The sequence below is a fragment of the Erpetoichthys calabaricus genome, chromosome 8 (genome assembly GCF_900747795.2).
Source record: "Erpetoichthys calabaricus chromosome 8, fErpCal1.3, whole genome shotgun sequence".
Taxonomy (NCBI): Eukaryota; Metazoa; Chordata; class Cladistia; order Polypteriformes; family Polypteridae; genus Erpetoichthys; species Erpetoichthys calabaricus.
Genome location: NC_041401.2, coordinates 71,634,595 through 71,650,835, shown reverse-complemented (window position 1 = coordinate 71,650,835; position 16,241 = coordinate 71,634,595). Strand labels below are relative to the sequence as shown.

The following is a 16,241-nucleotide window of genomic DNA, read 5'->3' as shown; positions in this document are numbered from 1 at the left end:
CTGCTGTCAGAAAGATAAATGGCTTTGATGTAACCTAGCTATGCTTAGAAAGTGTCAAAAACTATATTAAGCTCAAGATATCTTTACCACTGTGACATTCAGCTGGTGCACATAAGTGGATATAATGGTTAGGGTAGAAATAGAGTACCATTTACCCGACACTGTTTAGCATAATGGTTCGTCTCAACAAAAATTCTTTCTATCACGTCATCATCATGCAATAAGTTCAAGTAAGTAAGTGGATCTTTGCTGTCAATGTTCACTTTTACTCCTGTCTGCCCCACAAATCAAAACGACGTGGTGCTGGTTTACTTGAAGCAGGGTCAACAGAAACCCAAACGCAAAGGTCACATTCAGATTCATCAGGATCACTTTGGTTTCACTGTCCATTTCAATTTCACTGCCTGAAAACAGATTCACTTTGTCATCGCTGCTTCTCATATCACTGTGAAATGAATACATCTCCTGGGCTACTGAAAAATGTTTCTAACTAGACACCATTATGAGCCTAGGAGAAGATGTGTCTACACCATTGCCCGGGTGACACTCAGTCCTGATGCTTATGTAAGACACGCCTATACCGTTACCCGAGTAATGTTCAGGACTAGTGACACTCTGGCACTCTGGTCTAATGCTAAGGAAGTTAAGGCCTCATTTATAGAGATTAACAATAGAATCCCTGAAGCCTACAAAAAAACTTGTAATACCAGGCCACCTTAAATTCCTTCGCATCTCTCCATTAGCGTCTTTTGTTTTGCAAATGTGTCGATCAGCACAAGCAGCAAGCAGTCTGCTATTCCATCCCCCCACCGCTGCAGCTTAACTTGGGCAAAATGTCCTCCAAGCTTAAGTCTTGTTTATCTCGGTGTGAGGTGCCTGTAGTTGTATAATGTAAATAATATGTTGTTATTTGGAACACATGCATTTCATGTGTGTTCCATGTCTACAGTGATCTGTGTAAATGTAGGATGACAGGAAATGCGAGAAATGCAAGAAATGTTTAACATATACCTAAAACAAACTTTTTTCATGTTATAGTACTAACAACAAAATGTTGACATGAAGTGTATAATGTGTGAAGACTGAAGTCCAAATATCAAATAAACACTTTTACAAAAGGTATGCATATAACAAAACAAGTGTGCTTTTATTCAAAACTAGCAAAATACCCCCGCTTCGCAGCGGAGAAGTAGTGTGTTAAAGAGGTTATGTAAACATATATATACATATACATATATATACAGTACATATCTACATATACACATATCTACATATACATATATATACATACATATACACATCCACATATACATATATATACAAATACAAATTTACACATCTACATATATATATATATATATACATATGTACATATATATACACATATATATATACATATGCACATATATATATATAAACATAGACATACATATATACATACATTCATTGACATATATATAGCAAAATACCTGCGCTTTGCAGCGGAGAAGTAGTGTGTTAAAGAGGTTATGTAAACATATATATACATATACATATATACACATATCTACATATACATATATATATATACAGTATATACATATACACATCCACATATATATACATATATATATATATATATACACATATCAACATATATATACACATACATATACACACATACATAAACACACACATATACATCCATCCATCCATCCATCCATACTCTTCATATATACATATATACATACATACATACATAGTGCGTTGTAACACGGGCTGTGATTGTTACATGGGAGGGAGACGACAAATCACAGCTTCCCGCTTTCTAATCGGGCCTGTGATTGGTGCTTTGACGGATGCCCAGATCCCACAGTATCTCCCCTTAGGAGTGGCGTTAGGCAAGTGTAATTGAATAGCGGTGCTGCAAGTTTAGCTTTACACTTGTTTTTAAGGCTTATTGACTGAAAGGGGCTTTCATGAAAAAACTTAGGGCTTTGCTACAGGATACACCCTCCACAAGTTAAGGAAGTAAAAATAAAGGTATATATTTCTGTTTTATTTAAACCTTTTAAGTTTGTATGTGGGCGGCATGGTGGCGCAGTGAAAGGTGCCAGTTAGGAGACCCGGGTTCGCTTCCCTGCATGGAGTTTGAATGTTCTCCCCGTGTCTGTCTGGGTTTCCTCCGGGTACTCCGGTTTCCTCCCACAGTCCAAAGACATGCAGGTTAGGTGCATTGGCGATTCTAAATTGTCCGTGGTGTGTGGGTGTGTGTGGGTGTGTGCGCCCTGCGGTGGGCTGGCACCTTGCCCGGGGTTTGTTTCCTGCCTTGTGCCCTGTGTTGGCAGGGATTGGCTCCTGTATTTAGGATATAGCGGGTTGGATAATGGATGGATGGACATTTGTATGCATAGCCCTATTTGCCTGTTTTCGTTTTTTTTCTTTCTTCAGTAATATTTCAGCAAACCCGGAGCTTGTCAGTTCAAATCCTGATACTGACACCACTGTGTGACCCTGAGGAAGTCACTTCACCTGCCTGTGCTGCAAAAAACAAAAGTAATGTAACAAATTGTACCTCAGATGTTGCAATTTGCTGGAATAAAGGCATAAGTAAAATAGATAAATATGTATTATACACATAGGAACTATTCATTTATTTTCAGTTAAGTCATCTGCAGCAAACCTTTATAAATGAGGGTTTCTCCTTTTTAGCAAACTGTTTCTTCTTCATTGAGGTTTTCTCTTGGAGAGCTTTTTTCATTTCATTGAAAATTAAAGCAGCAGCTGCCAAAATATGTAGCTTTCTTATTAATTTTTCAACATTGTGTAAAATAACTTTATAAAGTAACATAAAAGGGTTAAATACTGGTTATCCTTTTACACTAAAATATTACTAAAGAGATACAAAAAAAGTAAAATGCATATGTTCTTTTTCTTTAAGGAGATTAAATATTACTGAAGAAAGAAAAAAAAAAACTAAAACAGCCAAATGGGGCTATGCATACGAACTTAAACGGTTTAAATAAAACAGAAATATATACCTTTATTTTTACTTCCTTAACTTGTGGAGGGTGTATCCTGTAGCAAAGCCCTAACTTTTTTCGTGAAAGCCCGTTTCAGTCAATAAGTCTTAAAAACAGGTGTAAAGATATTGACAATAAGCTACACAAACCCACCAAGACATGGAATCGTTTAAATCAAGTATCATTACATCTTCCTTTCTTAAAGAGAAGTAAGGCAGTACTTATAAGCTTACATATATATATATATAGACATACATACATATATATATATATATATCTATATCTATATATATCTATATCTATATTAAGGATCAGTTTTTTTGTGAAGCAGCCTTAACACAGCTTTTCCGCTATTTTATAAACGAACGCCATATAAGGTCTTCCTTTTTCCTTGCTTCGCCAAGGAAGGAGCCTTTTTATTAAATGCAAGGGTTCTTCACTTTTTTTTCTTCTTTTTTTACGATTGTTATAGTTCTGTTTGTATAGCACGTTGTCAGTTCAGCACTCCGGTTGTAATATGACCAAGCTGTGCAAGCACACTCTTGAGAATGCAACGTATAGTTGTACAGGAGAAAAGCAATCTTGCCTGAAATCAATGGCAACCTTTTGTAGGTCTATGAACTTAATTTAAACTTTAGGTTTACACGGTGCTTTCTTTCCGAAGTACCTGCACTCATGAATATGTCTGTATGCGTCAGTCGCTCAAATCCCCGCGCTTCGCACCGGCGAAGTACTGCTTTTAAATTTTTATTAAGAAGAAAAGAAAACCTTTTTAAATTGAGAGAAAATATACTAATAATTTGTTAAGGATCTGTTTTTTTGTGAAGCTGCCTTTACTCGAGTGATCACTTCGAGCTGACTTGCTGGCTAACCATAAGCGTTACCTGGTAGGTAACCACCCATACAATCAGATTGTGAATCAGACTACGAATGCCGTTAATGTAATTACCCCGATCTACATGCTGTCAAATAAACGAACCACACGCCGTGGCGCAATTTTAGGGGCTTTGCCTCTAGCGCTGATGTCCGAGGTTCGATTCCCGTAAGGGAGTGAAGTGAGCGCTTCGCACCGGCGAAGTACTGCTTTTAAATTTTTATTAAGAAGAAAAGAAAACCTTTTTAAATTTTAAGTCTTAAAAAGAGCTGTAAAGATATTGACAATAAGCTACGCAAACCCACCAAGACATGCAATTGTTTAAATCAAGGCACGAGTCGAAAAACACCATCCCATAATATTAGTTAACGATTAACACATTTCTATATGTATTGTAAGTATACAATACAACTGATAATATGTTGCGCTTATTTATCTGGTGTACCGACATTTTTGCTTGTTTAACGGCTGAAATCCAACGTGGTTTGTGCCCTTCAGAATGAAAACAGTTTGCATTTATCTTTTTAATAAAAGGCGAGCTTTTAAGCCTGAGAAATCACCCCGTAAATGCACATGTTTAATTGCACATGTGTTAATATGTATGCTTACATGAACTTAAAAGGTTTAAATAAAACAGAAATATATAACTTTTATTTTTACTTCCTTAACTTGTGGAGGGTGTATCCTGTAGCAAAGCCCTAAATTTTTTCGTGAAAGCTCGTTTCGGTCAATAAGTTTTAAAAACAGGTGTAAAGATATTGACAATAAGCTACGCAAACCCACCAAGACATGGAATCGTTTAAATCAAGGCGCAAGTCGAAAACCACCATCCCATACTATTAGTTAACGATTAACACATTTCTATATGTATTGTAAGCATACAATACAACTGATAATATGTTGCGCTTATTTATCTGGTGTACCGACATTTTTGCGTGTTTAACGGCTGAAATCTAATGTGGTTTGTGCCCTTCAGAATGAAAACAGTTAGCATTTACTTTTTTAATAAAAGGCGAGCTTTTAAGCCTGAGAAATCACCCCGTAAATGCACACGTTTAATTGCACATGTGTTAATATGTATGCTTACACAGTATTAAAAGACACTCAACAACGTCATTTACCTTTGTTCCTGCGTTTGATAAAAGGCGAGCTTTTAAGCCTGAGAAATCACCCCGTAAATGCACACGTTTAATTGCACATGTGTTAATATGTATGCTTACACAGTATTAAAAGACACTCAAAAATTAACGTCATTTACCTTCGTTCCCGCGTTTGACTCGTGCTGTAAATCTCTTCCTTGTTTTTAGTTCACGTGATTACGTAGGAGGCGTGATGACGCGATATGTGACTCCGCCTCCTCCATTAGAGTATATGGACAAAAAACAGGTTCCAGTTATGACCATTACGCGTAGAATTTCGAAATGAAACCTGCCTGACTTTTGTAAGTAAGCTGTAAGGAATGAGCCTGCCAAATTTCAGCCTTCTACCTACACGGGAAGTTGGAGAATTAGTGATGAGTGAGTCAGTCAGTCAGTCAGTGAGGGCTTTGCCTTTTATTAGTATAGATATAATATATAGAGGAATAGAGCTTGATGTAAAATCTCTCATTTAAAACATTCTTGCATTTTGAAAATCATTCATCTTAAATCAAAGACTCATTCTGTAGTAGTAATAATAATAATAATAATTCATTACATTTATATAGCGCTTTTCTCAGTACTCAAAGTGCTATCCACACAGGGAGGAACCGGGAAGCGAACCCACAATCTTCCACAGTCTCCTTACTGCAAAGCATAAGTTACTGTTTCTTATTTATCTTAAGGAAGGTTATTTCCATTTGTATACAAGTTAAATTCTGTTACAATGAACTTTTTTTTAAATGAAATCTTCATTTTATAAATTACAGTGAAACCTGTTTTATTACAAGAACGTAATTTTTCATAAGTAAGGAGCAAAACACACCCAAAAATTGTGATTCAGGAGGTCTGCTGAACATCCAATTAAATTGCATGTTTATGTCACTTGGTTTAATCGACAACTGCCACACTCTTGCAGCTGTAAAGCTTGATAAGGGTTACTACAGACCAGAGGTATTGTGGGCATATCTAGGGATGGGATAACTGCCAATCAAATTTGACTTGTCAGTGACATCGACGTGCGTCTGGCCCCTCTTTAACTTTTCAGTTTGCTTGGTCTTCTTCCTTCTGATATTGGATGGCAGCATTTCTTTTGGTTGGTGAACCTGTCCTCTGGAGAGCTTATTTGTGCTGCAGTGCTGTTATGTCAGGTTTTAGCCACAAGAATATTTAAAAGCAGGTCCCTATTAACAGACACCCAAAAATCCTAACGACTACAACTTGTGGGCACCAGAAGGTCCTCCAGCTCCAAAACACCTGACACAGGACAGGCTCGGACACAAGTCGCAATAAACAACAGAACTTTTATTGTTTTGCGGGAAAATCTTCACAAGCAAGTGTTTCCTATCACAGCCACAATTTAGAAGCAACCAGCAATACTTGGTGTTTGTCTTCTTGTCTCTTTGTCTATCTCTCTTCCTCTCTGCCTCCTCCGCTCCTCCCAGCAAGCTTCATTTTCCTCCTCCCAGTCGTGGTAGGCAGCTCGTCTTATACAAAACCTGGTAGTACTTCCAATGTCCCATAGATTCGGCCCGAGAGCATTTCCGAGTGAGGTGAGAGTCTGACAAGACAAAGTAAGGCACCCACAGAACCCAACAGGGCTGAACCAGAGAACTCCCATGATTCCCTGTGGGAGGTGCTGCCAAGGGGGCTGTCATCTAGTGATCTGGGGAGAGATAATTCCCTGTGCAGGCTGTCTCCCCCTGTCCTTTCCCGTCATGGTAACCGTCCCTCACAACATATATATTTGGTAACTGGTTTGCTTTGCATTCCTACCACTTAACGCTGCATGCTTATACTGTTGGCTGTGCACTGACCCTCTTTTAAATAGCAATCTAATGACAGAGAAACACAGCTGCCCTTTGGGAAACTCCCTCTTAAACAGTATTTCAATGGAAAACAAGCACACTCATAACTGGCTCTCTGCAGGATCAGCTGCAGGTTTGCTGGCTTACCACATAACGTGCTTGTCGCACAATGTTTAGAACATCTAAAAGACAAAAGGCTTTGTATCCTTTTAACCTGAAGATGGGAGCTAGAGTAGGATGATTGTATATAGAAGAAAAACTACTATTTTTAACAAAGTTATTGTTTTATGAAAACCGGGTCTCATCTTCCTATCTCTTGTGCAACTCTGCAACCAAAGTGTGACAAGAGATATATATGTTACCAACCAAATCTGATTTTAGGACAAACCAGTTTAGAATAAGCCAGTTTGTCCAAAGTGCAACAGGGTGAATCGTTTTGTCCGAATTAGATTAGTTTTTAGTTTTAGTCTGAGCCACTTTAAACAAAGAGTCAGTCACACCATATGAAGTGTTTAGAGGAAAATCTAGTGTAAACATCTTTTCATCCACAAACCCTGACAAAAACAATGTCAAACAATGAATAAACCATCTTGACCCAAATATTTTGACCACTTTTAAAGGTAATGAAAAAGCAAAAGTTCATTTCATTCATTTAAGCAAGAAAAACACTTGTATGCTGCTCACTACATGTATTGTTACTTATTAGATAAGACCGTGAAATAGGATGTTAACATCCAAGTAAATTTTGTAAGGATTTAGATGAAGAATCAGAAATGTGTAGACATTTACACTGAATTTGAAAATTAATGTCAAATTACAGAAGCTCATAATTGTCAGATTTAAGTTTCACTGTATTTTTCTGTATTCTGTTGAGTACAGGAAAGTTACTTGGACTGAAAATACACAATCTACTGGTAAATACACAAAGGTTCTGAAACCATAAATAGGGTAATTATTTGCTTAAATCTGAGACACTATACTAAATGCATGATATAAAAGGCTCACTTAATATTATTTTCTTTCATTGCTGAGAACTGGCACACCACCATAATGCCTTTTCCTTTAGTAAGGTAATTTCTTTCTCATCACATACATTCCTATTACAACCACACACATAATTTGTGAAAACACAAAAATAACACATCTGCTGAGAGAATCTACTTCAGAGGATACTCTGAAATAAAGTGACTTTTGTGTCTGCTACTTAAAGGGATTTAAAGCAACAGTAATGTCAGTACCTGAAAAAAATGTAGAGGTTTTGACTATCCCCACATTAAGTCATTAGAACTGCAGATTCAAACTACCCTATAAAACAGGGGTTCTTAACGTTCTGATGACTCCAGACCCCCAATGGATTGTCCAATATGGTCCCATACCCCCTTTACTTGACTGTCGAAATAATCATCACCATGCCTTATATTAGTTGCCAGAATGAATGGCAGCGCGCAGTCGCCGCCTTTATATGCAATGCAAAACGCGCTTCTAGAGTCTTCGAGATACGTACATTGACAATAAACGAGTAAATACACGCTTGTTCAGTAATACACATTTATTAAATTAAAATATTAAAATTAAAACTTATTAAATTTAAATTTAAAATTAATGTTGTAGTAAATACAAACATGTAAAATTAAATGCAAGCACAAGCATTTGCAGGAAATGTTGAATGTTCTCGAAGATTCTATCGCGTTCCATTCACGCACTACCCAAGTATAAATTAATACATTTAATAAAATAAATACCAGTACCCAGAGATCGAATCCCATACCCCCAGTGTTTGGTTCCGACACCCCCGGTTAAGAACCCCTGCTATAAAAGAATGTTAAAGAACGAAAACAGCATGAAAAGCAGTCATGGGTTCTTCACGTATAGTCATATAGGTACAAAGCCTGTCTCTATTTCAATAGGAACAAATACATAAAGTTATAAGAGCGTAAATGCTTTGGTTTCAAATATATTTTAGAAACTTGTATAATTCTCATTTAAAAAAACTATTAACATGTCTTTATGCAGGAAATGCAGAGCAGCTGCAAACACCACCATCAATCCATATAAAATAAGCAAAAGCTTACTGACATTAACAATTTTTGTATATGATAAATATTGCTTATTGTACACACCATATTGTATTTTAAATCCAAGAATGATCTCACACATTTCTAAGTACATCAATACTACATTTTCAAGTATATTAGTCTCACTATGGTATGATTTCTCTCTACTTTATGTGCTCACTGCTTGACTATAATTTCACTGTTGCTTCCATTCCAGTGTTTTAAAAGGATCCAGGGTGCTCTCATTGCATTGCATCATGGAAGCATGTGAAATACAAAGGAAATGCTAGGAAAGGTTCCACATCACATTTTAACAGGGTCTGTCAGAAATCACTGTGTTATAATGCTTGAATACAGACAGTTGTGCAAATAGTAATTATAGCTTCCCTGTCAAATGGCGGGTCAATATTTTATTGTAAACTTGTTTTCTCTGTAAAGGACGTTGTGGTTGGGAAAGAGAGTATGGAGGGGTTGGGGCCACGGTACTAACAATTTGTATTTCCTAAACGATTTTAACTTCAAATGAACCAAATATTTAACTGGTGTTTATTTATAATCCTACCATGAAAACTGCAAAATTCATACATCATACCAGTAAATAATAAAGTGAAGGTTGCTTTCAGATGCTCTCTGCTGCCTGTTGTTTATTATGGAAAAACTATTGTATTACCACAACTTTTAAGAATCTTACAATAGCCTATTTTCTTGGCAAAAATTGGGCAGACCCCCACTGATTGTTTCCCAGGTCAAAATGTAAAATGTTTCAACTCTCCTTGAATAAAAAGAGAATGTCTAAACATGTAAATTCCTTATACAGTATATTCTAAATAATTCACATCATTATTGTTCATGTAGGTAGGAATTTCAAGGATTACATTATACAGTAGTAATATGCCGCAACACTGTCTTTACTAGTGTGATTGTTAACAGCCACAGTAGATGAATTTGTGAACATTGTTAACAGTAGATTATTTTTCAGTAGTTTAAATGTAATCTGATTAGCCATGACGATAGTGATTAACATCTGTAACCAAATGATTATTGCAAAATTGTAGTTTTTCCTGGTTTGAATCTATGCTATTATATCTAGGACAACAAGTGCATAGTTATTAAGATTCAGTTTGGATTGAAAATTTTTAAATGATACATTATCAAAACTTTGACTAATCAGCAGATCTTATTAATAGTTTAGGAAAGTAAATTATAAATTTAAATGCAGTTATATTGTCACAATTTAAACAATAAAGAAAAAATACTATTTAAATTACTTTGTCAGTTCAGCCTGCTACTTTCTTTACACGGTGCCGGAGAGTGGTGATGTTTTGCATGTTGGTCAGACATAAAGGTAAGTATTTCACTTTACTATGTACTTGTGACAGTACTACTAGTACTATAGTACTTAACAGTAGAATTATTTGGAACTGTATAAAATTAAATATGAATACCATGATTTATATTTTTGAGGAAATATATAGTTAGGTCCATAAGTATTTGCACAGTGACGCAATTTTCATAAATGTATCATGTATGACACCACAATGGATATGAAACAGAGCAGTCATTATGTGAATAAAGTGTAGACTTTCATCTTTAATTTAAGGGTTTTTCCAAAAATATCCTTTGAGCCATTTAGGAATGACAGCCATTTTTCTGCATAGCCCCCACATTTCCAAGGGTTCAAAAGTATTTGGACATTTGACTGACAAGCTGTTCCATAGCCAGGTGGGATCAGATCCCTCATTATTTCATTAAATATTAAGCAGGTAGAAGATCTACAATTGATTCCAAGTGTAGAATTTACATTTAGAAGCTGTCACTGTGAACTAACAGTATGAGGTCCAAAGAGCTGTCTATGCAAGTAAAAACGGTCCATCATTAGGGTGAGAAAACAAAACAACCCCTTTTTAAAAAGAAGATCTGGAGAACCACAGAAGACAACTGTGCTGGATGATTGAAGAATTCTGTCCTTGGTAAAGAAGAACCCATTCACAACATTTAGCCAAATCAAGAACACTCTCCGGGAGGTAGCTCTATCATTGCCAAAATGTACCTTCAAGAGAAGACTTTGTGAAAGTAAAGTGTCACTGTCCAAATACTTATGGATCTAGCTATGTTTTAGTGAGGACTTATTATGTTAAACTATACATCCACAGTAACACTGGCTTCCTAATATCTGCTTTTCATTGTTTTTCTTTTCGTTTAAACCAGATTCTGAATAGTGCTTCTTCTGAAACATGTGTGTTTACTTGTTTTATTATTTGAATCTTCCTTTAAAGCATCTGCACTCATCAGTAATATTTGACTTTAACAACAATGGTACATTCTAGAAATGGAGAAAGATTAGAACTAGAACTATATTAGATTGGAACTCAACCTCATCATTATTAACCTCCTTAAAAATCCTTTCAGTTAGTTTCCTGTGGTCATAGCAGCTTGTTTTTGTTGTTTCACTACTGGAAACAACTGAGCTGTTTTGATTGCTTTACATCCTTGTGCCAGGGCTTAGAAAGCATTGTCCATGGTGCCATCAGTTGGCTTTGTTAAATGTTTTAATGTGCATGATAATTAAAAATAAGGGTGCCTGGTTTAGTTACATTTAAAAAAATGTCTCTCATTTGTTTTCCAGGTTCAATATTCAGGACGGTTAAAATACCTAATTCAATATGAAAAGTACTCTGAAGAGTAGTGTGGCCAAACAGGGACCTTCTGTAGTCGAGAAAGGAAGGCCAGTCACAAGTACTGGAGTGGGAATGAAGACTTCTAAATCCTCAAGCTCTCTGGCCACTGAAGCAAGGCTTACCAAGGTATAATTTTATTTGGCATAGTGCAAATTATTCAATGCATGATAAATTATTGGATATAGATTGTTTGGGGAGAATCAGCATCATTATAATGGGGTAAAGAGTCAGCTTGGAAATAAAGTATTGCTGATTATAATGTATAGACGTAGTGAGAGAATGCGGATTCTCCAGCATTTGTGTATCTACTTATATCTCTTCAGCGATATCTTTCGCAGTTAACAAAAATTTACACTGGGTGTTACAGACTCAAATCAAATTGATGTTTTTATGATATAATAGTAACAATAATAATATCAGCTCACTACTCAAAACGGGGAGAACCCGGGTTCAAACCAACAACCTCTTGATTACGTGGTAGCAGTTCTTATCTCTGCATCAGCCAAGCAGACACTTCCGCTCTCTGTCGATTGATATTTGGGCTTCAGTTTTTACTCATTGAGAGCAATATGTAAATTGAATGATTTCCTTTTCTTTGGTTATATTCTTGAATATAAGCACACTTTTGTTATACCTTTTGAGAAAGTGTTAATTTGACGTTTGGACTTCAGTCTTCAAACATTATACACTTCATGTCAGCATTTTGTCATTATTACTAAAACATGAAAAATGTTTTTGTTTTAGTTACTAGGGGGCTTCGCTCGCCAACCCTTTCCGGATACACACTTGTAAGATTTTTTTTTCTTTGAATTGTTGCTATTTCATTAGTTTCACTTTTATTTCAGAACTTCTGTAAAAACAATATTTGTAATCTTGCTAGTCCCAATATGCTGAATCTTTTTAATGAGGTCAGGATAGGTTTCTCTGTTTGGAATTTCAGTACAGACAAAACGATCTACATCATCAGCGGTTAATTTTTTTTTACAAAGTAAAAAAGTAAGTAGAGTTCTGCACTGGACTCCTGTCTGTAAAGTTGTGCTATTTTCCTCTCACAGTTCCAAAAGTACATGGGGTTACCAAGGTGATACCCCAGCTTTTGTCTAGGTTTTTATACAAGGGCTAGACAGAACGTTTTTGACTCCTGGGGTAAATGTAGCTTTTTAAATAAGCAGATAGATAAATATACAGTGCATCCGGAAAGTATTCACAGCACATCACTTTTTCCACATTTTGTTATGTTACAGCCTTATTCCAAAATGGATTAAATTCATTTTTTTCCTCAGAATTCTACACACAACACCCCATAATGACAACGTGAAAAAAGTTTACTTGAGGTGTTTGCAAATTTATTAAAAATAAAAAAATTGAGAAAGCACATGTACGTAAGTATTCACAGCCTTTGCCGTGAAGCTCGAAATTGAGCTCAGTTGCATCCTGTTTCCCCTGATCATCCTTGAGATGTTTCTGCAGCTTAATCGGAGTCCACCTGTGGTAAATTCAGTTGACAGGACATGATTTGGAAAGGCACACACCTGTCTATATAAGGTCCCACAGTTGACAGTTCATGTCAGAGCACAAACCAAGCATGAAGTCAAAGGAATTGTCTGTAGACCTCCGAGACAGGATTGTCTCGAGGCACAAATCTGGGGAAGGTTACAGAAAAATTTCTGCTGCTTTGAAGGTCCTAATGAGCACAGTGTCCTCCATCATCATCCATAAGTGGAAGAAGTTCGAAACCACCAGGACTCTTCCTAGAGCTGGCCAGCCATCTAAACTGAGCGATCGGGGGAGAAGGGCCTTAGTCAGGGAGGTGACCAAGAACCCAATGGTCACTCTGTCAGAGGTCCTCTGTGGAGAGAGGATAAACTTCCAGAAGGACAACCATCTCTGCAGCAATCCACCAATCAGGCCTGTATGGTAGAGTGGCCATTCGGAAGCCACTCCTTAGTAAAAGGCACATGGGAGCCCTCCTGGAGTTTGCCAAAAGGCACCTGAAGGACTCTCAGACCATGAGAAAGAAAATTCTGTGATCTGATGAGACAAAGATTGAACTCTTTGGTGTGAATGCCAGGCGTCACGTTTGGAGGAAACCTGGCACCATCCCTACAGTGAATGAAGCATGGTGGTGGCAGCATCATGCTGTGGGGATGTTTTTCAGCGGCAGGAACTGGGAGACTAGTCAGGATGAAGGGAAAGATGACTGCAGCAATGTACAGAGACACCCTGGATGAAAACCTGCTCCAGAGCGCTCTTGACCTCAGACTGGGGTGACGGTTCAACTTTCAGCAGGACAACGACCCTAAGCACACAGCCAAGATATCAAAGGAGTGGCTTCAGGACAACTCTGTGAATGTCCTTGAGTGGCCCAGCCAGAGCCCAGACTTGAATCCGATTGAACATCTCTGGAGAGATCTTAAAATGGCTGTGCACCGACACTTCCCATCCAACCTGATGAAGCTTGAGAGGTGCTGCAAAGAGGAATGGGCAAAACTGGCCAAGGATAGGTGTGCCAAGCTTGTGGCATCATATTCAAAAAGACTTGAGGTTGTAATTGTTACCAAAGGTGCATCGACAAAGTATTGAGCAAAGGCTGTGAATACTTATGTACATGTGATTTCTCAGTTTTTTTATTTTTAATAAATTTGCAAAAACCTCAAGTGAACTTTTTTCACATTGTCATTATGTGGTGTTGTGTGCAGAATTCTGAGGAAAAAAATTAATTTAATCCATTTTGGAATAAGGCTGTAACATAACAAAAGGTGGAAAAAGTGATGCGCTGTGAATACTTTCTGGATGCACTGTATATACATGAACAAAGTATCCAATAAATGCATGTGTGGTAAACTCCGTTTTTGAAATTCTCAGCATTCTTTATTTGTCACATGCATAGTTATACAGGACAACACGCAGTGAAATGCATCCTGATCTGCTTATTAAAAACTGTGCAAAGTTAGAAGAATATCAGTTAGATTAACAAAAAGTCATAGATTGAAAGGTAACAGTATAGTAGAACATAATAAATAAGTACAATTATGTGAATAAAGTAGAATTAAGTGTTAAGGTGCAATAGTGTAGTAATTATTGTGCAAAGCCAAAGTTAGACTGGTGCATAGTTAAATGAGGCAGTTTGTTTGTGTACGCTACTGCGATCTTTACTTTCTTTTTTTTATATTTTCTAATTTTCCTTCTTTCATATCCTTTAACTTTCTCCACATGTGTATAGCGCAAACGTTTTTTTTTTTTTTTTGAGCCTTTCTAATTTCACTGGTTTCATAGTCTCTAACCTGCTCTGCATGTGTTTAGTGTTTAATTACTTTAAGTTTAATTACTTTCCTTATTTTCTGAATTTGCACCTCGATTATTCTTTTTTTGCTCATTTTTCTGTCCAACGCATTTGAGTCTCTTTTCTCTGTGCTGCTTTCTTCTTCGCTTAGATGTCAACATTTAATTTATAACGTACCTTATGCGCTTTCTATGCGCTGAGAGCCCTGGATCTCTGTGTGCTCAAATCCTTCACAAGACTGAATATTTTGCTGCCTATTGTCCTATTTGATGGATTGTAAGTAGGGCGTGTCTTTGGTCTCGCGGGTAGACAGAATGACTTCGTCCGTTCATTGGTAATTCCATTAAATGCCATCTGCTTTCCATTGCACTAACGTATCGAGTATCTAAATATACTTGAACTTCATTCTGTGCTTGTTCTTTCGATAAAGTTACGCGTACTCTATCGTGTCCTTTATGAATGTACTTGTAGATGTACGTAATACTCATCACTGATGCACAATACTCGACATTAATATGACAGTCAAATCTTTTTAGTAAATACGGGTTATATGGTACAATCATTGAATTATCGATCATCACAATTTTTTCATCTTTCTTTCCGTGATAAGTGTGTTTTTCGTGACGATTATCTCTTCGGCGATAGTCTGGAAAGCCATCCATAGTCATATCTGTTGTTTGAACGAAAGGTTTTGGAAATTTTTTTAAACACTTTTTTTCTTTCGAGTCCCAACATGCTGAATCTTTTAAATGAGGCCCGTGAGACATGTGTTTAATGACTTTGTACAATAATTCAGGATAGCTTTCTCTGTTTGGAATTTCAGCACAGACAAAACGGTCGACATCATCTGCCGTTAATAATTTTTTTTGTAAAGTAACCAATAAATGCATGTGAGGTAAACCCCGTTTTTGAAATTCAATCGTGTAAATGTATGCTCGGATTTTCCCAAATACCGTTTCGAGTTCTTTCAATAAAATTAATACTTTCTGATAAAACAGTCTACTTATGAATGTTGGAATATCTTGTGCCGATGTAGCTGGTGGCATTTTTTTCAGGAATCTCTGGATTTCTGGCCATTGTGGATTGCACGTCATTGTAATAAATAACTCTGGACGTTTGCGCTAATGCGATCTTTAGTTTCTTTGTTTTTACACTTTATTTTTTTTCTGTTTTCATATTCTGTATCTTGCTCTGCATGTGTTTCGCGCCTCCGTTTTTTTTTTTGCGTCTTTTGAATTCCAGTTTTCATTATCTATCACCTGATCTGTGTGTTTTTTGCCCCCTTGTTTTTTTAACATGTTATTGACGTTTTACTTTTTTTTGTACCCATTTTTTTCTCTCCATCGCTTTTGGGTGTCTTTTTTCCGCGCTTTTCTTTCTTCTTCGTTTAATTGTCGATGTTTCAT

At 36.7% G+C, this 16,241-nt stretch overlaps 1 protein-coding gene across 3 annotated transcripts in view; it reads left to right on the top strand.

Annotated features, from left to right (window-relative positions):
- specc1 (sperm antigen with calponin homology and coiled-coil domains 1) overlaps positions 1-16,241 on the top strand; it is a 303,837-nt gene that overhangs the window by 44,299 nt on the left and 243,297 nt on the right. For 2 of the 3 annotated variants that reach the window (XM_051930901.1, XM_051930902.1), the window contains exon 2: positions 11,501-11,678. The exons of the other annotated variant lie outside the window; for it this stretch is intronic. In XM_051930901.1, coding sequence (XP_051786861.1) covers positions 11,538-11,678 — 141 coding nt within the window. In that variant the 5' untranslated portion in view covers positions 11,501-11,537. The remainder of the gene's footprint in view (positions 1-11,500; positions 11,679-16,241) is intronic. 3 annotated transcript variants of the gene reach the window in all.